Below are 25,335 nucleotides of genomic sequence, written 5' to 3'. Positions count from 1 at the left end.
TGTACTTACACCTATTTACACAGCATTTACATTGTATTAGGTATTATAAGTAGTCTAGAGGCAAGTTAAAGTATACAGGAGGGGGCTTCCCTGGTGGCGCAGTGGTTGAGAATCTGCCTGCCAATGCAGAGGACACGGGTTCTAGCCCTGGTCTGGGAAGATCCCACATGCCGCGGAGCAGCTAGGCCCGTGAGCCACAACTACTGAGCCTGCGCGTCTGGAGCCTGTGCTCCGCAACAAGAGAGGCCACGATAGTGAGAGGCCTGCGCACCGCGATGAAGAGTGGCCCCCACTTGCCGCAACTAGAGAAAGCCCTCGCACAGAAACGAAGACCCAACACAAGCCATAAATAAAAAACAAAAACAAAAACAAAAACAAATAAATAAAAATTAAAAAAAAAAAAGTATACAGGAGGATGTAGGTAGGCCATGTGCAAATACTGCACCATTTTACATAAGGGACTTGAGCATCCGTGGATTTTGGTACCTGCAGGGGTCCTGGAACCAGTCCCCATGGATACCCAGGGCCGACTGTGCTCATCTGGCTCCTGCTGCCTGACTGGGTGTGTGTGTGTGTGTGCACGTGTGTGCTCATGTGTACATCACGTGTGCAAGTGTGTGTACACTGTGTGTGTGCGCGTGTGCCGTGCTTTGGTGTCTTGGTGAATTTTGCTCTGGCGTCTCGAGCTGCTGCTCCCTCGGCCGTGGCGTGTCTGTGAGGCTGACCCAAGGAGTGAGGTGCACATGTGGAAGACCTCACTGTCCCCACAGCCGGCCTCCCCATCTTCCCAGACAATTTCACAGCCCGCTTTAGGATACGTGGCAATGAGGCCATCGGGCCTACCCTGAAAGCGCCGATTTCATCCCAAAAGCCATACCTGGCTTTGGTCAACAAAACTTCCTCCACATCATCATTTTGGGTGCTGAATTTGGCCTTCTTCTCTGGGGTCCTTGGGAAAATGGTATTCCAAAATGAAACAAACAAAAGAAAATTAAAAAGGGGGCAAATTTTATTTCAGTTGACACAGTTTGTGTCAGCAGAGATTTTCAGAAATGTAACTAAAAGAACGTACATGCTTGCCCAGCTTGGGGAAGATTCTAGCCGCCAGGAAGCACCCATGGGAGGGAGTGGGGAGGGGGTCGTGTGTTGGCCATGGCCCAGGCTCTGTCCCTCCTATTCATCACCCATGAGTCAGCATGAAGGGAAGTACCGTCCATGCCTGGCAACGGTTCCCAAGGTGACCTGAGAGTGCGTCTCCATCTCTGTGTGCCTGGGCTGAGCCTGGTTCTGACTCCCTCCATGGGTGGATCGAAGGGCCCAGAACAACTTACATTGGTCTCGTGGGGGTATAGGTTTTTCTTTTCTTTTCTTTCCTCTTCCCTCCCTCCTTCCCTCCCTTCCATCCCCCCTCCCTCCCTTCCTCTCTCCCTCCCTCCCTCCCTCCCTCCCTTCCTTCCTTCCTTCCCTCCCTCCCTCCCTCCCTCTCTCCCTCCTTCCCTCCCTTCCTTCCTTCCCTTCTTCCCCTCCTCCCCCTTCTTCTTTGTTATAAACCAGTCTTCGTAGTACCAGGCAAAGGTACACCACAGTATTCTTTGGTTGGAAATCTGGCGGGGTGTGGGCCCAGGAAGTGCTTATGCCCACAGGTGACCTACATTTCCTGAGTGCTTTTAGTGTTGTTTACCCAAATTTCAGAAACAGAGACCTGATGGAAACACAGAGGCATTTATTTGGGGTTTGTTAGGACTGTAGCCGGGAGACGCAGAGCTGAGAAGCACCTGAATTGTGTTCTGACGGACGATGAAGTGGGAGAAGCGTATACAGGCAAACCCAGCTGAGGCCACAATTAGTTCCCTGCGCTGTTTGTCAGTAGTTAGGATCTGATTGGCTGGAACTAAGGGAGCTGGTTGAGCAGGCTTGGTTGGGGTCTGACGTTGTTGCCCAGTTACCAGGGGACTGGCCTTGAGACCAAAGCGGGCAGGCCTGCAGGTGTTTTAGGAAAGGCTGGTGGCCTTGGGGTTGTTGCAGGTCTCAGGAAGTTCACGTTCTCATTGCTGCAGGGACGTGTCTGAGACCAGGCCGCCCGGCTCCATGTTTGTCTGCCTGATCTGGGGTCACTCATTATGATTTCAGTTTGTCATCAGTATCTTCATTTCCAAACGACCCGCCGTCTTGTATTATACTTTAAGGAGGTGGGAGAGTCTTCCCGGACTTTCCTGCCGACTCTCAGGCAGACAGAGCTTCAACGCCGTTGCGGAGTAGGTATTATCTCTTCCCTGGGGTGGGAGCTGCCTGGGGCTGGGACTTTAATCAGTTCTGGGTCCCCACTGCCAGTACCCACTCTGATGATTGGAGGAATCAGATCCTGCCCTGTCCTCCGGTTTTGGGTTCCCAGTTACCTTCAAATGTCATCCCACACAGAGAATGATGTCATTAAGACTAAATTGATTGTGATGATAATAAATCCTTTTAAGGAACGTTGCTTTTGGAATAGGAGGTAATATTGACTTATTCTTTGTGTGGTTATTCTGTGTAATGTGTGTGTGTGTGTGTGTGTGTGATGTTGGGGGGTGGTTTACAAGGATGAGGAGGATTGTACTTGCCCTGCTCTCGTGTGCGGGTTTATACACACATACTGAGGCAGGGGGTTGTCTTATTAGAGCTACTTGGTTGCAAGCAACAAGAACAGACACAAGTTAGACACAAAAACGCTTTATTTATAGGATACCGGACAGGTCACAAAACTGAAAGAAAAGAAGAAGCGCGAGGACAGGCAGTGGAGTAGCTCCGGGAGCCGTACCTGGAAGACAGCCTCTCCTCACGGCACTTCTCTCAAGGTAAGTGAGCACCGAATAAAGTCAGTTTCTGCTGTAATTAAAATTCCAGGCAGAGTATCTGACTGGCCTAGTTTGGGCCATGTGTTTACCCTTTGGCCAGAGAAGGGTGAAATTGTATGCATTTGGGGAGGGGCCGTTCCCCGAAGCAAAATCAGGGTGGGATAGCAGGAGGGGAGATTAGTGTTGGGATGGAGAAAACAACAGGTGTGTAAGAGAAAGGAACAAGATAAATACGTGAACATGAATGGCAATCAGGACACAAATACCAGAAAGGAGTTGTCAATAAAATAAATACTTAGAATATTCTGAGGAAGGAAATGCACAGACACACAGACACACACATGTCGTGGTCTGAATGCAGGTTGGAAAAGAATTTCCAGACACAAGGCAGAATGTAAAGAAGATAGAATTTATTAGAGGGAAGGGTCACTGCCAGACCGACTTCCTAGTAGTCTGGGAGAGTCGAGCCCGAACATGTGCTATTGATCAATTTTTATAGCCAGAAAACAAAGGAATGGTCCGAGGTGAGAATTTCATTTACTGATCGGTCGAGGCACATATACCTTCCTTCTACAGCGTGAAAGTGGGACAGGGCAGATGCCTTTCCTTATTTGGGACAGGTCTCATCACCCAGGTGGACTCAGGAAATTGGTAACCACGGCAACATGGCAGGGAGGGCGATTAAGAGTCCGGTAGGGGGTGAAAGGCTGAAACTTTTTCAGGCAGGGTCGTCCTTTGTCCTTGAAGCACCTTTGTCCTTGGAGCACCACACCACAGAGACACAGACACGCAGACACGCAGACATACACACACACACACACACACACACACACACATGCAAGTGGTGGTGGCCAGCATGAAAAAGCGCACAAAAGGGATGACATTTAAGTTCCTCTTTCAGAAAAGAATGCAGAGTCTCTGACATGGGATGGAGGGCAGGGCAGAGAGGACTCAGATTCATAAAGACAAGGAGGTGGGATGGTGTGAGTCTTTTTGGGGCCCGGAGACCAGTCCTGTTTGATTTTAACTTGAGCAGCAATTTCCCAAGTGCTCTGGGAATCCCTGGTGATCCCTCTTTCAGGGGTTCTGCAACATCAACACTGTTTCCATGGTAATAAGACGGTGTTTGCCTGTTTCACACTCCCTCTCTCAGGAGTGTAGGTAGGTCCAGAGCTGTATTGTGTGTGATGATGTCAGTATTTTGATGACCAATGGGAGGATGGAATGAGTGTGTGTGTTCCTGTGTTTTAAAAATTTCTCAGCTTTAGTTTCTAATATTGAAAACATTGATAGATATAACCCACACAGAAAAGATCTAGTGGGGGTCCTCAATAATTTTTAAGAGTATGTAGGGATCCTGAGACCACTGGTGTAGAGCATGCGGGAAAGAGAAATGGAGATAAACTTTGGAGGCCAAGGAGAGGGGTGAGTTTGATGGTCAGCAGATGACCGCTGAAGCGTGTGCGCAGGAGGATGACATACTTGGCGCTGCCTTCTAAGAATAGTATGAAGTCGGCTGTAGGGTGGGTTGGGGAAACCCGAGTAGAGGCAGGGAGGGAACTGCAAGTTGCCATAAGAGCCCAGGTGAGGGGTATGTGCCACTGAAGCAGAAAATAGAGGACCACCAGAGGTGGATTTTCCTGGACCCAGCGTGTGACTACGTGGGGAAGCTAGAGGTGAGCTGGTAAGAACACATGACCTCAGTGTTGAAGCCTGCATGCTTGTGATGGTTGATTTCATGTTAACTGGGCTGTGGGGCGCCCAGACATTTGGCCAAATGATATTCTAGGTGTTCCTGTGAGGCGTTCCTGGGTGAGACTAACATTTGAGCTGGTAATCAGAGTGAAGCAGATTGCCCTCTGTCATCAGGGTGGGCCTCATCCAATCAGTTGAAGGCCTGACTGGAACAAAAGACTGACACGCCCTAAGTAAGAAAAATTCTCCTGCCTGAGAGCTTCAAACCAGGACATCAGCTCTGCAGCTTTTGGGTTTGTTAGCCTCTGTAACAGAGTGAGCCAGTTTTTCTGTATATACATAGGTTCTATTTCTCTGGAGAACCTGACTAATACAGATTTTGGTGCCAAGAGTGGTTCTAGAGGAACAGAGTCTTGAGGATGAATTTTCTGAATTAGTTTTGGAGGTTTCTGGAATTGGTTCTCTAATCCGATTAGATGTAAAGACACTAGTGATTCTATTTCCGGTAGTGAAGAGAGCACTTTAGACCATGGCATGTACTGTCAATAAACCAGTAGAGATGTGCAAAATATCACCATTGTGTATGTCTAATGAACACTTGTAGGAAGCAAAGATCTGAGTGACCATGTGTACAGCACGTCCTAACATCTTTGTCAGCCTGATGTGTACCCTGTGATTGGCTGGTTGCTCCCAGTGTCCCTGGACACCAGGCTGAGTACACTGGACCATGTCCACCACGGAAGGGGCAGCGTTTTGTCCGCAGTGGAAGAGACACGGACTGGTGCGACGTGCCTTCTCTGTGTGCAGTGCTGCTGCCAGAACTACCAGAGGGGTTAGTCCAAAGGGAGGGACGCTTTCTCCAGAAGACTCACAAATGCCTCCATTGAACTGGAAGTTAAGACTTACCGGCCACGCCGGGCTCCTTGCGTCTCAGAATCAAGAGGCAGAGAAGGGAGGTCCTGTCCTGACCTCCAGGGGGAATTGGGCTGTGTCTGCATCCACACGGGAGGTGAGGACCAGCGAGTCTGGATCCCGGAGACCCCCGTGGGGCGTCTCGGTGTCACCACGCCCTGTGCTCAAGGTCAGCGGGAACCGACAAGAACCCCACCCAGGCAGGATGGCTGATGGCCCAGACCCTTCAGGAATGGAGGCCTCAGTCACCACCAGGTCAGAAGCACGGCAGCCGAGCTGCTTGCTGAGGGCGAAGGGGAGACGGAGCGGGTGGGGGGAGAAGGTGGTTATAGAAACCCGCCGTGACCAGTTGCAGAGACAAGGGTTGTAACCATCATGACGATTTCCTTCTTGCTTTGTTATAAGTGTGTATTTATACACAAATATCTCTATTTCCTTCCCTCTTGTATCCACTTTTCATCTAACATACCATGCATTGGCTTTCCATCATTTTATTTAAGTATTAACTTTACCTCATAGCATCAGAGTATTTGAGTTGTGGGAGATCAAGGAGAAGAATGCCCAGGAAAGTCGTGCCTTCATGAACAGCAGGTGGAAATCAGGGGCAGTAGATGGTGTGTGAGGATGGGGTGGGGACCAGGAGGGGACGGACTCAGGCTCTACCGTCTCCAAGACTGAGGGGCCGGAGGTACCACATGTGAGAACACCTCCCCAGAAGCTGCAAACACAGCAGTCCTGGAGAAGGTTGGGTGTGGGAGCAGATCACACAGAGGCGCCACCTGGGGCTTTGGAGAGAGGGAAGTGTACATTCCTGTTGAATTCCAGGTCCACAGGCTCCGGCTTGGAAGAAGCTGAGACAGGTTGGCAGCCTGTGGTCTTCAGTCTTCTTCTGACAATGAAGCCCAGTCTCTCAATAAGACATGTATTAATCAACTATACTCTAATATAAAATAAAAAGTTAAAAAAAAAATAAACGTTTGGTGGAATTCACCAGTGGGGGAAAAAAACCCGCAAAACGCCCTTGGACTAGTCAGCAGAGCTGTAACCTGCTCTCACGGTTTGCAGGAGAAGCAGAGTCAGATCCTGGGCACCTGAGACTCCCAGCCCTGCTGACGGCCGACACTTACAACAATTTCCAGAAACAACACTGACATCCAAGGGCTTTCATCGTACATCGACAGGCTTCCAGTGCGAAGCTTTGTGTTCAGATTGCTTCAGGATTTCGAAGTATTTTTTTTCCGTTTTAGATCAACGTGGACGTAACTGCACACCAGCCTGAATGCCCCAAGGCTGTTTGTTAAGGAAAATCTTTGAAAATCAAAACATCCTGCTGGGGGTTGACGGGCCAGGCAAACCTCAGTGTGAATTCTCGTGGTGTGGAGGAGTTAAGATACACCCACGCGACCCAATACGCTGGAAAGCAGTGACACATCCCCTCCCCCATCTGTCCCTCTATCGCAGTGAAAGGTTTCATGATAAAATTCAATGTCAGGTGGAAAAGTATAAGTGTTTTCATATTTTCAGCTTTCTTTCAGAAACTAGGATCTATTTAATACATTCAGAAAATAAAGCAATATTTCATCCTTTAGTTTGAGTGAAGCTGCTCTGTTGGGAGTTTCGCCATCTCATACCCTGGGGTTCAGGTGTTGCCCCAGACCCTCCTGTTTGCTCCCTTCCCATCCCTCCCACCCCCGGCCGTCCTCCAAGCCTGCGAGCTTCCTCCTGATAACAGCGGGCCCTCCCCAGGCCGACTGCTTCATCTTCTCCGGCTGCCCTGTCTCAGTCCCTCGGTTCAGACCTGACCCTGAGTCTCTGCTCCCCTGAGCACAGCAGGACTCATGCCCTGAGTAGGGGACGTGCTCTCCCGGGGCCCCACCGGCTGGGCCCCCTCCCCTCTGCCCTGCAGGGAGCAGGTGCTGGGTGCTCCCACCTGAGAAGCCACGTGTCAGGCAGCAGGATGGGGTGGGGTAAGGGGACAGGGGTCGGGGCAGAGCCCACCGTGCCGGGCTGGCAAATCCACCCAATGAGCATCGGCTGCTGCCCCATCCCACCCACTACCCTCCCGACCACCCAGCTTCCCACTCCAGGATGAGGCTCTCAGGCACACAGAGCTCGGCGTTCCTGGTAGGGAGCTTTCCACATGGGACTCAGAAGGGGGCTATTCCCCACTGGCGCTCTGGAAATGTGGGGACCCGCAGGTGCTCTGCCCAGATGCCCCCAGGCTGCTGCGTCCCAGCTCTGTGCTTCCTTCTGACGGGCCTGGGCGGCTTCCTTCAGAGGCAGGGTGCCCTGGGTGCTGGGCGGCTTTGCCCAATGCTCTGAGGGCACGAGAGCCTGGGAGCTGACCTCTCGCCCCAGGGAGGACTGATGCCTCAAGGGCGGGCCCTCCCCAGAGCCCCCGAGGATCAGGCGGGGCTGGGCTGGGCTAAGTCCCCACCCCTTCCTGCCCCTCCAGCCTGCTCCCCCTTTCCACCCCCCCCCCCGAACCATGAGTTTCTCTTGGGAGCACGTGGTCCTCAGCTCAGGGTCTGCCTCTGGGAACCAACCCCAGGTGGGGCCCCACGTCTCCCGAGAGCAGCCTGAGGCTGGTGGCAGCTTCTGGCTGGCCTGGAAGCCGGGGGTGACCCGACGTTCCCCTAACTTCCATCTCCCTGGGACCTGGACGGTGGAGGGTGCTGGGAGGGGTTCTGCTAGTTTTCTGTCCCCCGCCCGGAGCAGGAGTGGGGTAACGGGGAGCATAGGCCTTGCTGGGTTGATGGGGCCTCAGGGGCTCTGCCCACAGGATGGACCTGGCTGGGCTTCTCCTGGACCAGGGCTCAGCAACCCCCTTCGGTACGAGACCAGATGGTGGAGGTTTCAGGCTCTGTGGGTCACATCCGTGCTGTTGTCTCTGTAACACCTTTTGAAAATACAACAGCCTTCTCATCTTCCAGCCATACCAGACACTGGGTTTGGCCCACGGGCCATGGTTTTCCAACCCCTGTGACCCTAGATCAACAACCCACGAAGGGAGAGAGAAGGGAGGGTGAGGATGATGAGGAAGAGATGGCGGGTTTTCCAACTAAGAGTAAACCTCTTACAAGGAGAAAGCTGGTCACCAGATTCCTCCAGGAAAGCTCTAACTCCACGGAGCAAAAAGAGAGGGAGAGAAGACGCCTAGAAAGGTTTAAGAATTAATCCACTGGGACTTCCCTGGTGGCGCAGTGGTTAAGACTCCGCCTGCCAATGCAGGGGACACGGGTTCTATTCCTGGTCCAGGAGGATTCCACATGCTGCGGAGCAACTAAGCCCGTGCGCCACAACGACTGAGCCTGTGCTCTAGAGCCCGCGAGCCACAACTACTGAGCCCGCACACCTAGAGCCTGTGCTCTGCAACAAGAGAACCCACTGCAGTGAGAAGCCCTCACACCACAACCAAAAGTAGCCTCTGCTCGCCGCAATTAGAGAAAAGCCCGCGCACAGCAGTGAAAACCCAACACAGCCAAAAATAAATAAATAAATTTAAAGAAAAAAGAATTAATCCATTAATTCTTCCTCACAGTACTGCAAGTATTTTTTAAAAGGACAGGGCAGAGCTTTGTAAGAGAAATCCATATTTTCTGTGCCTGAGATTTATTGAGAATATGAGTGGAATTTACTTTTACAGTGAAATCAAGAAGAATTTTACAATTTATAAAAGAAGAAAGACAAGCTTTGCCTATGCCCAGGCCACACTGTGCGCAGGATGGGAGCTGTTATGTGCTCGCTGTCTGAATTTTTAGGAGCTCCCAGAAGGTGAACTGCAGACACTAGGTGTGGTCGTTCAGCGATGGAAATGTATTTGCTGTTTAATCTCACGGGCTCAGCGTCCCCTCCCTTTCCTCGGTGCAGCTCAGCGGTCAGCACAAACACCACACGGGATTATCTGTCCTGTGGTTAATGATTTGCACGCTTGCCTTAGAAGGTAAACGACTAAGGACTGCAAACAGGGCGTACGTAGATCCTGGGAGGAGGAGGCGATTTTCAGTGCCAGACGATCTGGTGACACAGGAAAGCGCCACTCCCACGGAAGGAACCTTCCTGACTTTCTTTTAGAGTAAAGCACTGACCTTTGCACGAATTGTGTGAATGAGGGTGGGCACTTTCTCAGGCAGGTTTTAACAACAACAAAGAATCAGAACATTACATGTGCAGCTAAACAAATTGGCCGTCCTGACAATCCTGCTTAGAGCGTCTGTTTACGAAGCATAATGTGGGGTTGATTCCTCCCAGAGACCCGACGGTCACCTTGTCCTTTACGTGCACGTGGTGCTGGGTGTTTTCCTCTAATTCATTTCTCTTGGGCTAATTTGAGGCTTTTTTCCTCTCTCGAAGAAGAAGTCTACCCGGAATATGAAATCTCCCTGGCTTTCAGGCCTGCTTTTACCCCGCGCTCCTCGCACTTTGGTCTCTGGGCTTCAGACCATCCCTGTCTCCGTCAGACCCCATCCCCTGTTCCACCCTCTGAGCCTTGCGGCCCCGAGTCTCCCTCATTCTGGACGCTGGGGGATAAGACCTGGTGCCTCTCACGTTCTCCCCGGGGCCCCCTCCTCATCTCTTTGCATCTTACGTGCCTCTTGTGTCAAGGGTCTGATCTGACTCTTTTCTCTCTTTTCACGAGCATTGACCCTGGGAGGCCAGGCGCTGTGCACTAGTTAGGGGGTTAAGTCGTGTGCTTATTTTGCTCCAGCATCGCATGTGGCCCGGCCTCTGTGAACGACCGTGTGATTTAATTTTAAACTTCTTTCTACCCAGGGTGTGATCGCATTTTGTGTATCACGTGGCATGGGATCTACAGACAGTGTGTGAAGCTCAGGAGGGGGGAAGGGAGTCATTGTTTTCGGTGTCCTTATCATGAGGCTCAAGCGTCTAACATCTAGTGAGGGGCTCTGCCAGGCTTCCCAGCGCTCAGACGCTGTGCGGAAGGTCAGCGTGCTCCCGGCCGTCTTCCTCTCGTAGTCCTGCCCAAGTCCTCGTTCTGAGGCACCTGAAGTAGTTCTTCCAGGCCCCCGGCATCCCTGCAACGAGGCGAAGCCTCAGTGAGTCCGGCGTGGTGGGGGATGGTGGGTGAGCCCGCCCGCTCGGGGCCGGCACAGGGTGGGGAAGGGAGCCTGCTCCTCCCGGCAGCGTCACCCACAGAACAGGCACAGGAGCACGAAACGTCACCCAGAAACTGGGAAATGGGCCAGAGTCCCGCCTGGCCTCTGAGAGTGTGGGCCTCACGCACCTCTCCTCATGGAGGCAGAGATGCGTTGGTCCATGATGCTGGTGGGCAGGGTGCTGTAGCTGGCCATCGGGTTTTGCTTCATTACATCGAAGGAGGTGTCATAGATGATTTTATTCAGAACTTCCTCTGATACGTCTTTCTCCAGGAACTTCAGCATCTTCAGAATTTCCCGCTTTGGATCCTGTACGTAGAACAGTCACACAAAACAAATAATTGGGAGTTTTCCATTAGGGGATGACATTCTGTTTGGACCGACTGTGTTTGGGGAGGGATGAGTTAAAGGATCAGCTCAAATTTAGTCAAGGTGTCTTCCTCAAGGGATGGCTGTGGACAACGCCGGACGGTCCTGGGGCCGCAGGACATGGAGGTGAGGGCCGTCCCAGCCCAGAGGAGGCTGACCACCATGCAAGGGGGGAGAGAAACATGAACACGGCCCTGCGACGCCCGCCCAGGAAGCGTGCTGCCCGCAGGCATGCAGGGAGGGCATGGGCTTCCGTGGGAAGGAGCGGGTCCATCCCTTGGAGGAGATCACAGAGGCGCAGAGGAGGGAAAGTGACTGTAGAGATGGCACAGGGTCTGCCGAGAGTTTAACAGAAGGTCAGTAAGAGGGTAAACAAGGGATCTCACGCTGACCCAGAAATGAGAGTCCTGTGGCCCGGTTCTTTCTGATCACAGAGATGCCGAAGGAGGACCTGTGGCGTCTGACTAGATTCCAGAGGACCTCTCAGCGCCGGCCCAGGAGGTAGCTTTGTAATTGTAGGGCTCTGATTCCTGGGTCACGAGAGTGACTGTGCGATGCCTGAATGGCAATGAATGCAGAGAGCAGCCCTGTGTCCCCACATGGGAGCAGTCCTGCCGGCGGCTGTGTGGACGGCACTTCAGTGTGAGATGTGGGTCTTGGGTGAGGAAGCCGGGCGCTTTACAGTGTGACCTCATAAATCGTCACCATAATTTCCCGAGACACAGACAGAGCTGACGCATGTGTTGTAGGTGAAGAAACATGGTTCGTAAGTGCCAGGATCCATCAGGTTATAAAGGCATGTGATATTTCCTGAGCGGAAGGAACGTCTGGAAATTGTGAACGGAAGGAAAGTTACAAGATTTTTTAAAAAGTAGGTGCAGCGTTTGAGGGTAAAGCTGAGTTGGAAAGGGTGTCAGGGAGAGAGGGGGCCCTTGTGTGGTCAGGCCCGCCTGCAGGCCTGACTGGTTGGTTCCACTGGAGGACATGCTGGGAAGTGACGGTGGCCGCACGCCCCTCACCTCCTCATGTCCTCGTAGAAGAGGTAGAGGATGCGGTGCCGGTCCTTGGTGTCCCACCATCCCTTCACGTGCTCGTACCAGGAGCCCCACAGCACTGAGGGGAAGGAGAGAGATGGGGTGTCGTATCAACCTGAAGCTCATAAAGTGAGCGTGGGTGTCTCAAATGAAAGAGGACGTTTAGTAAAGATAACCAGAATTCTTATTTGCAGAGACAGGGATTTTTAATATTTAGAGAGATGATAAAAAGTACCCTGGATTCCCTGGTTTATGTTTCCACCCTTGAACTTGCTCCCCCGTGAGAGACTGTCCCAAGGGCAGGGGTGCAGGGTCTGTATTCCTCTTGCATCGCTGCATGGTACCCAGACCAGCGTTTTGTGATAAATATTGTTCCCTAACAGGCTGATTGTGAAAAGAAGCCTTGAATTCATTCTGAAGAATCACAGTGACCAGCTGTTTGGGCCCCTTTCCCCACTGTGGTGGTGAATGGGAGGAACCGAGGTGCATGGTGTCCTCTGCCGGCCCCCAAAGCCACCCTCCGTCTCCTTCTGCTGCGAGGTTGACCCTGGGGTCGGTGTCCCCGGGCTCCTCCGTCCTCAGGGTCCCACCTGGGGGGCAGGAGGGTGACGATGGTGTTTATTTCCCTGCAGGCTCCCTGTGGCTGACTGTCTCCTACCAACGTACCTGCTAGGGACCCTCCCCTCCTCCCCATCGGCCACACCCCAGAGTTCCGTACCATCGCCGGTCGGGTTCGGTACACTGCCCACAGCTTTCTACATAGTGTCTTAGCTAAACCCTCGCCAGTGACCCTGTCTGAGTGCCACCTGCATCCTCCCAGAACCTTGAGCAACACAGCTGGTCAGCGAAAGCCCTGCCTCCCTGATGTCCGCGGCTGAGGGAACAGGGAGGCGTGAGCCGCAATTTCCTCTTACTCACCTTTCCCCTTTGAATGTCTCAGCATATTCCCCCCAGGGACCAGGGTCCGGCACCATCCTAGTCATTCTTGAGAAATGGTAGTAGGACACCAGAGAGTCCTTGGCATTTCTGGCCACATGGATGATCTGAAATCAGCCAGGAAGGGGATCGAGACACTGAGAAAACAAGACAGAAAAGCTATTGTGTGATTAGAAGAATCTTAGACCATCCCGTCTGAGTGACTAGACTTGCATTTTCTGTGACTGTTTCTTCCAGTTTGCCCGGCACGGTTCCAGTTTACAGCTGTGGTCGTAGCGTAGTCAGTGACAAACATGCCCTTCTCTCTCAAAGTGTCCTGGTTTGCGTGACAAGTGCTGCAGCCACCCTCACTCTGATGCTCCTGGAGGTCAGAGAGGCCATGGGGCATTTCTCAGGGTGTGAGAGGGAGGTCCCCTGGCTTTCACTGAGCGGGGGCTGTAACCAGGTTGCAGGGCGGGAGCCTCTGCCTTATCCGCACACCAGGAACCGCAGCCTCACAGATGACTGTTATCCGTGATAAGATCACAGGACGGCACTAAGTCTGCCTTTGGAGCTGCCGGTGACCTGTCCCCTCCTGGGAGTGGCAGAGCCGTGGTCCAGCTGCTGGCCTGCTGCATGCCTCCACTTCTGCCCACCGGCTCCCCAGGCTGTGTGCACCCTCGGCAGGGTGCCTGTTCCCCGTGTCGCACGTACTCGTTAGAACCGTGCATGAGTCCAGGCCAGTCACCCGGGTGGTGTTTTCCTCTGAGCGAATTAGCTCAGGTCCTGCGGCCTCAGCTTCGTTTCCCCCACGGCTCCTCCCATGAGCCCAGTCCGGCCGTGACTCTGCTCTCTGCCCCTTTCCTCCTGCTGGACTTCTTTCCAGTGTTTACGAACATGCTCAGGAAGCCAAAAAGGATGCACAGTAGCAAGGTCTTATGATTAAGTAAACATATATCTCAATGCTTATGTTGGTTGTTGCTTTTTTTTTTTTTGCAAATCAAAGCCTGAGTAGCTGGAACAGGGGAAGCCCGGCTGGATGGGGAGCCTGTTGAAAAGGCCTCTGGTCTGGAGTCAGATGTCCGGGTGAGAGCGAAGGCCACACACTTACATCTTCTGAGTCTGCGGATCCATCTGTGTGAGCCTCTTATTGCTGCTGTGCAAATTACCACAAGTTTACAGGTTTAGCACAACAAGAGGTTGACCCTCCTACGGTCTGGAGGCCAGGTCTCCCTGGGCCGAATTCCAGCTGGTCGCAGGACCGGCTCTTGCTGGTGGCTCGAGGGAGGATGTACTTCCCTGTGGTTCCTGGAACCTGAGGCCACCTGTGCTCCTCAGCCCGGACTCTGCCCTGGAATCACTCCAGTCTCTGTGTCACGTATCTTCTCTCCTCCTTCCTCCTTTGACCTTCGTGCCTCCCTCTCATCAGGACCCTTGTGTTGATGCTGAGGGCCACCCAGGGAACCCAGATAATCTCCCATCTCGAGATCCTCTACTGAATCACACCTGAAAAGCCCACTCTACCATGTGAGGTGCATTTGCAGGGGTTTTGGTGGCTGGGGTGTGGATGTCTTTGGGCAACACCACTTAGCTCACCGCTCTATCATAACAGGAAAAGCTCGGACTAAGCTCCGTCACATCACCTCCTACTCTCAGATGATCGACAGCTCTCAGCAGATAAAGGGGGTGCTGCCTTCAAGATTTGTACATTTTTTAGAAGGCCCAGTTTCACAAAAAGAAGCTGTTAATCTGATGACAAACCAAGTGTTAATGCGTCTTCTGACCTTGCATCTGCACTATAATTAGGAAGTCATGTTGGTTCTTGAGCAGCAAAATTAAGGTATCGGTCTGTGGGAATAAACCAAGAAGTATTCAAAGCTACGGTGACCTCGGTGTAATCTCAGGGCAGCAAATCAGGGATGGGATAGCAGTTGATATATGGAAACCTGTTCGATTCAATGGCATCTTGTTTGGAGATGGGAGATGGACAAGATGAAGTGATGGAGCGCCATGGAAACCAGAGCAAAGAAACTCAAAAGCAGCCACTTGCACTGCATTTCTGAGCCCTGCACCCAGGAGAGAGTGTCTTGGCTAAACAGGCTTGACCATGTGGTTTCCCTGGAAAAGGCTCAGCCCAGAATGTGGAAGGGTCTGCAGCTGGGTCTCCAAAGTAGCCTGCCCACAGGGGAGATGTACGGTCCAGCTGAGATAAGCATTTGACTCTGCTGGATGGCTACACTTTTCACTGCAAATCTCTAAGTTGATACTTGGTGTATATTCTGTATTTCATTGATTTCCAGACTCACTGATGAAGCTGACATCAATAAGAAACACTAGTACATTCAGTGCACTCTGCATTTATAGGATCTGAATTTGGAAGTGTCAAAATAAGTCAAAAAACTTAAAAATGGAAGGCAGAGGCATGACTGTTCCCGGAAGCTTGTCCATGAGGTGGACCGATTTCCAGACACCGAACGTGGTCCTGGGGCGCCCCACCCTCCTTTGTCTCGCTCCACCTCCCTCCTCATGGGTTTTCCCTAAGTAAACCCCCTTCACGTCTTACTGCGCCTCAGCTTTGCTGCTTGGGGGACTCACGCTGAGGTAACTGACTCGGCCAGGCTGGAACAGCCCCCAGTGGAGGTGGCCCCCGTGCCTCTTTTCCTGTTATAGGTGGAGGTGCCCTCGCCCAGAGACACGCCTGGTGAAATAACCCCAATTCCTGGCCTGTCTCGTGGGAGCTGCCAAACGGGGGCCTCCAGCTGCCTTCTCCAGTGTGGACAGTAAATGCGCCACGGCACCAGCTGAAGCAGGGACAGCGGCCCTTCATCCCGTCATTAGAGACGCGCTTGCCTCCGGGTCGTTAGGCCACCGTGTCACCCCGCAATAGCCCAATGGCGCCAGCGCTGAACCTGGCCGCCGACAAGTGGAGATGCACAGTCGACTCTCAGTACTTAAATGCAGAGGTTCCTGCCCTGAAGGCTCCCAGTCCCCGTACTATGGAGCAGGCAGATGACACCCAGAAGCTCGGGCGCCGGCTTTGATGCCCCAGATCCGGCCACCTAACGTTTTACATACTCGGTCCCAGTCCCAGAAGCTGTGCAGCCCCTATTTGCTCTCACTCTCGAGGGCACCCAGTTCCCTTCACTGGGCTGCCGTGGGTTACCTGAAGGTCTCCACCACCGCACACAACCTGTGCAGATGAGATCTGAACTCATCCAACCAGCCCACTGCCACCCCTGGCGTCATATAGACGGGCTTCTGCTCCGTTCTGCTCCGGAGGCCTCTGAGGATGCCCTTAGGAAGACTTACACCCAGTAATACAAGCTCTACAGCAGAGAGGATGGGCCGCTCCCCGCTGAGATTCAAGGACCGGCACTTCTGTGGAGTTTCTGGGCCGGGTGTGGTCCGCTGGGGGCCGTGAGATCCCTCCACCCCGCCAGCGGGCCTCCTGCCACTGTGGCACAGCACACGCTAGGTCTCCTCACCTTTGGGAGACAACACACTACACGCTTGTCCATCCTACTAAAGCCTGTTTGTGCGGTTCCATGCAAATCAGCTCCTTTCCACTGGGGAGCATCCAGCTGAGGGCCTGGTCCTTCGTCCCTCTGGGCTCAGAAGCACCGGACGCCTGACTGTGCCTTAGTCCAGGGGTCTCTGGACTGAGTACAGCCCACCCGGCTGACCATGGGCTCTGGACCAAAAGCGCCTCCCCACAATGCCAAACTTTGGCAGCCTACTGGGCCCTTTTAGAGACAGAGGTGTTCATAGCCCACACGGTTCCGCTCGCAAGCCCCCATCCTGCTGGGGTCAGGGATTCAACCCGCAGAGGCGCGGCACGGCCGCCGAGGCCTCACTGTTAAAGCGGAAACGGCACCTCAAGTTTGTCAGGGACGTTGCGGATTACAGGGGGATGAGGTTTCCCCGAGCTCAGCCCCTTGCCCACCGACATCGAGGTGCAGCTGGTGGCTCCCCCCAATGCCGACCCCTCGAGCAGTTTGGGGAGCCCCTTGTGTTCTTCACCAATGACAGCCTGCTGGACAGCTGGGCCGAGTCACCCTGCTGGTGCACCCCTGGTCGAGCAGGATCTCCCAGATCGGCCCGACTGGCAGAATTGGGGGCAGTGCCCTTGGCTATACAACAGGCCATACAAATGAGACCCCCAAGGGCGCGCATTTTTCCTGACTCTGGGCAGTAGCTGATGGGTTGGCAGTCTGGTCTGGACAGTGGCAAAAGGATAACTTCATGGTTCAGGGAGAGCCTCCCTGGGGGGCCTCCACCTGGAGACCTCAGACACGTCCATTGTGGCCGCCCGTGTCTCGGCACACGCCAGCAAACACCAGGGACACGTCGTGAGGACGCTGCGGACTCCTATCCAAACCACAAGCCTGTTCCGAGGCCACCATGTCTCGGCCAACAGACACCAGAGACACATCGTGGCGACGCTGCGGACTCCTTATCCAAGCCACAAGCCTGTTCCAAGGCCCCCGTGAGCCCCTCCCAGGGTACCAGACAGCCCTGGACCACTCTTCCTCCAGCGATGCCACGCCCCTGGCAGGGTGGGGCGGACAGCACCCACTGACGGGGCACACAGCCAAGGTGATGGCAGATCACTGCCCCCATTGTTCCCCCCAAAACTCTGGACACTCTTCCCTATGGCAAATTGATTTATGGGACCGCTGCCAGCCTCTGCTGGTGCCACGGTTCGCAGCCACCATTACGGGCACCTCTACGATCTCCTGCAGAAACTCTGCTTCCCGTCATGTCACCTCCTTCTTAACCAGGTCGATGCTCCTCCCTTTTGGCCCACCAGACCCCACAAAGTCAGATCAAGGTACTCATTTCACCTCTAAGGTGTGCGGTCATGGGTCCAGAGCATGGAGTCATGTGGGGTTTCCACGCAACCTCCCAGCCCCCGGCGGTGGGCTCATAGAGGGGACCCAAATGACAGGCCACTCAAAGAAATGCTCCTCAAGCGTTTTAAACAACAGATGGTCCTACATGGACAGAAATTTAACCCCTGGCCCCAGTACTGCGGAATTCCCAGCCCTCAGCTCTCCAGCCCTCACACCAACCGCCAGGCTTCTCCAAGCCTCCCTGTTAGCACTTGCAGAGACCCCACCCTCCTGACATCCTCGCCAGGGGAATGTCACCCCACCAGTCAGGGTTTCCGACCGCCTGGCTGTCCTCCGTGTGCTGGCGCGTCGAGCGAGGGAAGGCTGTGCAGAGTGACCCTCGTGCAGCCGAGAACCCAAGGGGACCCCTTGGGTCCCTCGTGATTACACAGGTTTCTCGGCCCACATGATGGCCCAGCACCAGCTGAAACGCTGAGGCCTCTGGCTCTGCCTCACGATTCAGGTTATAAAACCTCATTAATTCAATCAAATGCATCAAACACGTTGCAGGAGATTGAAATTACAGCTCCAGGATCCCCTGGCGGGACTGTGGACCCCAGGGAGAGGAAACGAGGCCTCCACCTGGTGGACGTCAGTCACAAAGGAGCCCCGGAATCAAGGGGTCACTGTCGGTGACTCAGGTCAAGTGTCCGCCCCACCTTAAACAAGAGGTGATGACCCCCTGCTCCAGAGCAAGGACGCTCGGCCTCGGTCAGAATCAGACTGCTCTCCCCAGAGGAGGCCCCCAGCCTGCCCGGCACACACGCTCTCCTTTGGCTCTTCCAGTTGACAGCCCGGGTCGCAGGCTTGCTAGCAGACCCCCTGGGGCTGCCCCGTCCCAGGAGCGGTGCTGGGACAGAGCCAGCCAGGTGGGCCCCTGCTCCACGGGTGGCTGGGTGTCAGATGCCGCTGGCCCCGGTAGGAGGGCCTCGGCCATGGCCCCACGGGCGTGGGTTCTGACCCGGAGCTCAGCTTCTTCTACCTTAAGTGGTGCCGAGTGATGCTGAAGCCCGTCAACTGCCTCCTGACGTCATGTCTCTATGAAGTACATCCCGGGCTGGGGCCGGCCCACTGTCACCGGTCAGACCACATAAAGCTACGGTCGTCAACGAGTGTGGTGTTGGCACAAAGAGGGACACACAGTGGAAAAGAACAGAAAAGAAAACCCAGAATGCACCCATACGTGTATGGTTATTCGATTTTGGTGAAGGGGCCATGGGAATTCAGTGGGAGAAAAGACAAGTTTTTCAACCAGTGGTGCTAGAAGAATTGGCCCAGTCAATCATGGGTTTTCAACAGGTAGTAGTTTACAAGTGAAGCAAGATTAGGTTTTGAGAGGTTTAATAACTTGCTCAAGGTCACCCAGATAAGAATCCAAACCAGAACTGCAGCTGGACTGTTTGATTCCAAAGTCTGTGCCTTTTCACCACTGGCTTGTGTCCTATTGCAGAGCTACACTTTGCTACTATTTACTCTGTAAAAACATGTCCTTTATTCCTAATTGGTTGCAAACTCTTCAAGGGTGCTGCCTACCTGCCTGCTGTTGTTTCTTAGTATCTCTGATGTGAAGCACATCCTTTGTTGATAATAATGGTACCATATATAGTTTAGCTTGATTCTCTGGCAGACCGGTTGTAGATAAAATACAGAAGACATTCCTCCAGGAGGTGGTAGCACGGTGACACAGGAATGAGGTTCCCGCTCGCTGGAGGCCAGCAGGCCTCACCCCACCTCCACTGCGCTGGACGTTCGTGCCTGCTCTGGAGGAATGCGCTGTCTGAAGCCACCCAATCATGTATTTTAGGAGACGGGTTGAGGGGTCTTTTTTCCCAGCTGAAGGGAGTGTGTTGACCCGAACCGTCCTCAGACTCCTTCCCAGCTCCCTTTGGAAGTATTTTCTAGAAGGCCGACCGTGGAGATAACTCTCCTTCACTTGCACACTAGTCCAGCACAGGTTACAGCCCGCAGGTCCCCACGGGCGCGTGCCTGAGTTGAGCGGCGGGGGGAGGGCCCCCTCCATGAAAGGGTGCCGGTCGAAGGTCCTGGCCCGCTGGCTCTTCTGCACATCCCTGTCGTTCTGGATCATGTCCGCAATCTCCTGGGTCCAGGTCGCGCCTGGAAGGGTTAGTTATCCTCAATCCCACCCACTCACTGTACAGCTTCACTCGATTTCCTTGATTATGCACATATTCAGTAAAATTCACATTAGCTTGTGTTGAGCAGAGTCAGCTTGCTTATCACCTCCTCTGAGTGACACCCAGGGAGGACGGGCCTCTGCTCTGAGCACCTGTCCCCTGTCCTCACTGTCCGGGTCTTCCCACACACCTGCCTTCTTGTGAGACCGTGAGCGCTACTGAAGCGGGGGCTGTCCTTTTGCTCCTTTGTCCCGCATACCTCATGCCTCACATAGGGTTTGTACCTAATGAATGTAGCTTGAGTGAAAGAATATTGACTCAAAGGAAGGTACGGAAACACAAAGATGAAGTAGACGCTGTCCCTGCCCCAACAAGCTTCCAGTCGTTTTGCAGGAGATAAGATATGACAGAGACTGCTTCTTGCCTGGTTCATACCCATTCTTCTCTTCTTTCTCAAGGTAACAGAGCCTCAGTTTTTAGCTGGACATATAGCTCAAGGCTCACAGGTTGCAGTTTTCAGTCTTTCTTGCTGCAAAAGGTGGCCATGTCATTACATTTTGGTAAGCTGTCTTTGAAGGGAAGGAACATGACCTTATTCCTCCCTTCCTACCTCCTTGCTGCTGTTTGGAATGTGCATGTGATGGCTGGAGCTCCAGCAGTCACACTGGACCATAAAACCAAAAGCAAAGCCTGAAGATGGTGGAGCAGAAAGTTTGAAAGACCCAGGGTTTCTGAGGATCAGTGCAGCCACCATTTCATTTCACCTGGACTTTTAACCTCCAGACTACTTTTTCTTTTGAGTTTTCTGACACATATAGCCAAACTGAATCCTAACTGATACAGAAGAGGGGTGTAAATAGACACATGGGTGGGCAAAGAGCTAGACTGTGCTCCCTGCCCACCACATGTCCATTTTCCTCTTCACACCAAAGGCATTTGGTGCCTCTGACTCTTAGCCAAGCCTGGTGCTCACTGATAGGTAAGACAAGACACAGATAACTGAAAGGTGAACGGTCTCCAGTAAGAGCCATAAGGGATGTGCAAAGGGCCACGGGAGTTCAGAGGAGGAGGGGCAGCTCCCTGTGGAAGGGGTAGGTGGGCTCAGCCGAGGTGGTCTCTTGGCAGGGAAGGGTCAGAGCAGGACGAGAGTGTCCACCTGCATTAAGAAGCCAGAGCATCCCAGGGAGGAAAACCTTGGGAGCCAGGATGAGGCCGACGTATCTCCCACGTTGGGAAGCGTAAGCAGGGCTCACGGCGGGTTTGAGAGGTATTGGGGGAAGGGGGCAACGAGGCTGCAGAGAGAGTGCTGGGAGGGTCTGGGGGTTGACTGCATAATTTCCAAGGTGAACTGAGAACAAATTTCTGATGAGGTGCAGTACCAACTTAAGTTCAGACCTGAGCAGGAGAAGTGCAAGCCAGACAGAAGGTGATTCTTGAGAAACTGAAAGCTTCCAGCAGGAGTAAGCAGGAGGTCCCTACCCTGGTTTACTGACCAAGCCTGGGCGGCAGTGCTGTGTGATGGGAGCAGAGAGAGGCTAAGGAGGGCGTCCTGAGCCAGAGAGGACAGAATACACGCCAGCGTGATCAGGAAGTGCGGAGAAGAGGCTCTTCTGGAATCGTCCTGGTTCTGAACATCCAGGGTTTCTCCTGTGAAGTCCAGTGGCCACCGAGAGACTTCCCCAGACTGGTTACTGGTTGCCTCCCTCTCTTCCACTGCTTGGAGTAATGAGCACGGAACTCGGAGCGCCCTCAGACCTTCCGTCTGACTTTCCATCCAGCCCTCTGGGCTCTGGGCTGCCTACTCCTCCACCCTGCACGAGCCTGGCTTCTCCGCCTCTTCCCACCCTGCCTTCCCCACAAGCTCCTCTCCATTTCATAGGATTCTGGTACGTGTTCCCCCCCACCCCCGCCCCCTTCCCACAGTCCTCGTGCAGGTTTGGACCCGATGCTATTCACACTTTTCCACTCAGTTCCAGCTCTGTCTCCGCTTCCAGGACAGCCCAGGGGAGGAGCGCAGGGAGTGGCAAGGCTTCCCGGAAGAACCTCTGCGCTCTTTCTCAGACTCTGTGCTTTCAAGTAGTTTTGTAATTGATGCAGTCCTTTGATCATGTGGGATTCTGCCCATCTCTTTCTCTATCAGGGGCCAAAATAAAAAGGAGGCTCTTGGCCCCTGGGGGGTTGGAACTCATAAGGGAGTCTGGTTTTCTTTGTTCCAGGGTCTGGCCGTGGTGAAAACCTGTGATTTTAAAATCGGGGGCCCCTCCAGGTATCCCGGCTCTGCTGAAGCTGGCTTCCCCACCACCACTTTCTCCAAACTACCTGCCTTTGCGTAGGTTACAATGAGCTTGGCTTGGAAATTCCAGATTTCTCCCAGTTGTCGCTTATTATCTGGGTCAGGAGGATTCCATTCACTTCTCTGGTTTCTGGTTGCAGGTATTTCTCCTCCAGGGGGAGATCTTTCATTTCCTCCGAGGACATCTTTCTATGTGGACCTATTTCACAGGTGCTTAAAAGAAAGGGGTGCTTGTGTCATTTCTAAAGCTTTGAACAGTCATTCTTTTTTTTTTTTAAGATTCTCTGAGAAAGTTAGGAGAGACGCATTGGGAATTCATTATTATGTTTAAGGAGAAGAGAAGAACTGTGGGAGCCTGAGCATTTTAAATAGCTTCGTTTCGGGGTGTAAAGATGACGAAGAAATAAACATGACCTGGGGGAGGTAAACGCCCGGAGGGAAGCGCAGCTGGGAGGTAGGCGAGGCGGTGGTGACCCTGAAACCGAGCGGGGCCCAGTGGGGCTCCCGGGCATGGAGGCCTTTTTGTCCCCTGTTTCTTATAGGCAAGACTCCAGCCTCCATGACCTTCCCTGAGTTCCAAAGGGCAGATTCGAACAGCTGCTAATCAAGGGAGGGGCAGCCGAGAGACCACCTGAGGCAAGATTAAAGGGACCAGGGAAGCTCATCAGGATTAGGAGACCGACCACCTGAGACCCTGCACACACACCCCCCCCCCCCAGTCTTGTCAGCAACCCCATCTTGGGAAGTACTGTCATAAAGCTCCTCATCAAATCCTCCTGGGTGGGGACACATAGTTTTTCAAGGCAGGAGCCCACTGTGTCCCCCTTTGCCTGGCCAAGTAATAAAGCTCTCCTTTCCTCCTTCATCCAAAACCGTGTCTCCGAGACTTAATTTGGCGCCGGTGCACAGAGAAGCTGTGCTTTCGGTATCGGTATCGCCCCCAGGTTGGCTCATCAGGGTGGCCCGTCCGAAGCCTGAGTGACGGAGGCAGACGGCCAAGCGGGGCACCGGGGCAAGGGCCCCCGGGGACAGGGGTCACAGCAAGCACAAACCTGAAGTCGAATTAGATGAGCAGTTGTCCACTGGGGGGACCAGCCTTCCAGGTCCAGGCTGCCCCTCCTTCTGCAGAGGAGGGGCCCGACTCAGCATTCAGGCTGGACCCATCCTCCACCCGCATGGGCGCAGGGAGTAGAAGAGCAGGGTAAATGTTTTCCACCTGAAAGGCTGCATCAGCCTAGTTAGTAAAATTCCCCTGTGTGCTTTAAATTGCATTTCATTTAATATGTTCTACTTTATTTTTTAAGTTCCTCAGTTGTCTAACAATAACAAAAAGATAAAAGTCCTAATTACTTCAATAAGTTTTACAAATCTAGTGAATTAAGCTTAATATGGCGATTCTTAAATTCCCTTAAACATTTATAAACTAAGTAAAATTGTCTGAACGTTCAACCTAAAATCCCAAGTCTAAATAATAAATTGCTTCCTAACATATTGACTTCTAGCTGTAAGAAGGTCATCTGTTACATAACCCAACACGCCGAAGTTTCTTGCACGCGAGACGAACTTACTAAATATGCCAAGGTTGTTCTTAAACTTAAAAACAGGAATGCCGGGGCTTCCCTGGTGGCGCAGTGGTTGAGAGTCTGCCTGCCAATGCGGGGGACACAGGTTCGAGCCCTGGTCTGGGAAGATCCCACATACCGCGGAGCAACTGGGCCCGTGAGCCACAATTGCTGAGCCTGCGCGTCTGGAGCCTGTGCTCCGCAACAAGGGAGGCCGCGATGATGAGAGGCCCGCGCACCGCGATGAAGAGTGGCCCCCACTTGCCGCAACTGGAGAAAGCCCTCGCACAGAAGCGAAGATCCAGCACAGCCATAGATAAATAAATAAATAAAATTAAATTAAAAAAAAAAGTGACAGAACAACAATCAAGAAACATTTAAAAAAAAAACAAAAAACAAACAAAAAAAAACAGGAATGCTGTGCTTGGATTTACTTTATTACGTTTCTATAATAAATTTAAGACTTCAAGAAACTGAGACAACGTTATCTGCCAAGGGACCAATGACCACATGTCAGGCCAGTCGGGGTTCCCTCCCCAGCTGGAGGATTGGGGCAGGATGTGGACCTGGGGCTGCACACCGGCAGGGGGACTTGTGTGAGACCCAGGCTGCTGCACTGAAGCCTCTCCACGGTCGTTGTGCCAGCAGGCCTCCACAAGGTTGCATTAAGCCTCACCTGATGCCATGACCACCCCCCCTCCAGCCCCACCCTCCTCTCACCCCACTTGGGTCCCACCAGCAGGTTCAGATCACCTGTCTTCTTCTTTGGGCTTCTGCGTCCCTTTTGTTTCAAAGGAACGGTCTGGGGTTAATAAAACGAGAGTGACAACCCCTTTTTTAGGAGCCTCTCTCCACCTGTAACATGGCGATCTGTCCACACTAACAGTGAGTGAAACTGTCCAGGGGTGAAGGTCCCTGAGGGCAGAGCTGAGGAAGGGGCGGGAGGGAGGAGAAGGGGCCACTGGAGCGGTGCCCAGAGCAGCCTGAGGCAAAAGAGAAAGCTCTGGACAACTTTCTTATGTCTTTAAAGTTAAGTGAGTTATTGGGCTTCCCTGGTGGCGCTGTGGTTAAGAATCCGCCTGTCAATGCAGGGGACACGGGTTCGAGCCCTGGTCTGGGAAGATCCCACATGCCGCAGAGCAACTAAGCCCATGCGCCACAACTACTGAGCCTGCGCTCTAGAGCCCGCGAGCCACAACTACTGAGCCCAAGTGCCACAACTACTGAAGCCCATGCGCCTAGAGCCCGTGCTCCGCAACAAGAGAAGCCACCGCAATGAGAAGCCCGCACACCGCAATGAAGAGTAGCCCCCGCTTGCCGCAACTAGAGAAAGCCCGCACACAGCAACGAAGACCCAACACAGCCAAAAATAAATAAATAAAATAAATAAATTTATTTTAAAAAAAGAAAGAAATTTAAACATCATAAAAGAACACAGCATGGAAAGTTATGTTTACTCCTCACTTGAGACTTCCAGGCTCCCACCATAGAAGCAACTACTGTAACCAGTTTGTACAATGTTATTCTAGAATGTTCTATGCATATTTAAGCATATATGCATATATATGTATATATAG

At 53.0% G+C, this 25,335-nt stretch overlaps 1 protein-coding gene across 1 annotated transcript in view; it reads right to left on the bottom strand.

The window, feature by feature from the left end:
- The window catches only part of LOC133105038 (sulfotransferase 1C1-like), a 28,137-nt gene extending 5,756 nt beyond the window's left edge, over nt 1-22,381 (bottom strand). Inside the window, 5 exon segments of the mRNA XM_061210916.1 lie at nt 10,687-10,869; nt 11,948-12,040; nt 19,755-19,883; nt 22,223-22,267; nt 22,270-22,381. Coding sequence (XP_061066899.1) covers nt 10,687-10,869; nt 11,948-12,040; nt 19,755-19,883; nt 22,223-22,267; nt 22,270-22,381 — 562 coding nt within the window.
- Between the last annotated feature and the right edge of the window lie 2,954 nt (nt 22,382-25,335).

The sequence above is a fragment of the Eubalaena glacialis genome, chromosome 14 (genome assembly GCF_028564815.1).
Source record: "Eubalaena glacialis isolate mEubGla1 chromosome 14, mEubGla1.1.hap2.+ XY, whole genome shotgun sequence".
Lineage (NCBI taxonomy): Eukaryota > Metazoa > Chordata > Mammalia > Artiodactyla > Balaenidae > Eubalaena > Eubalaena glacialis.
The sequence above is the reverse complement of the archived record's forward strand: the minus strand, read 5'-3'. Positions and strand labels throughout refer to the sequence as shown.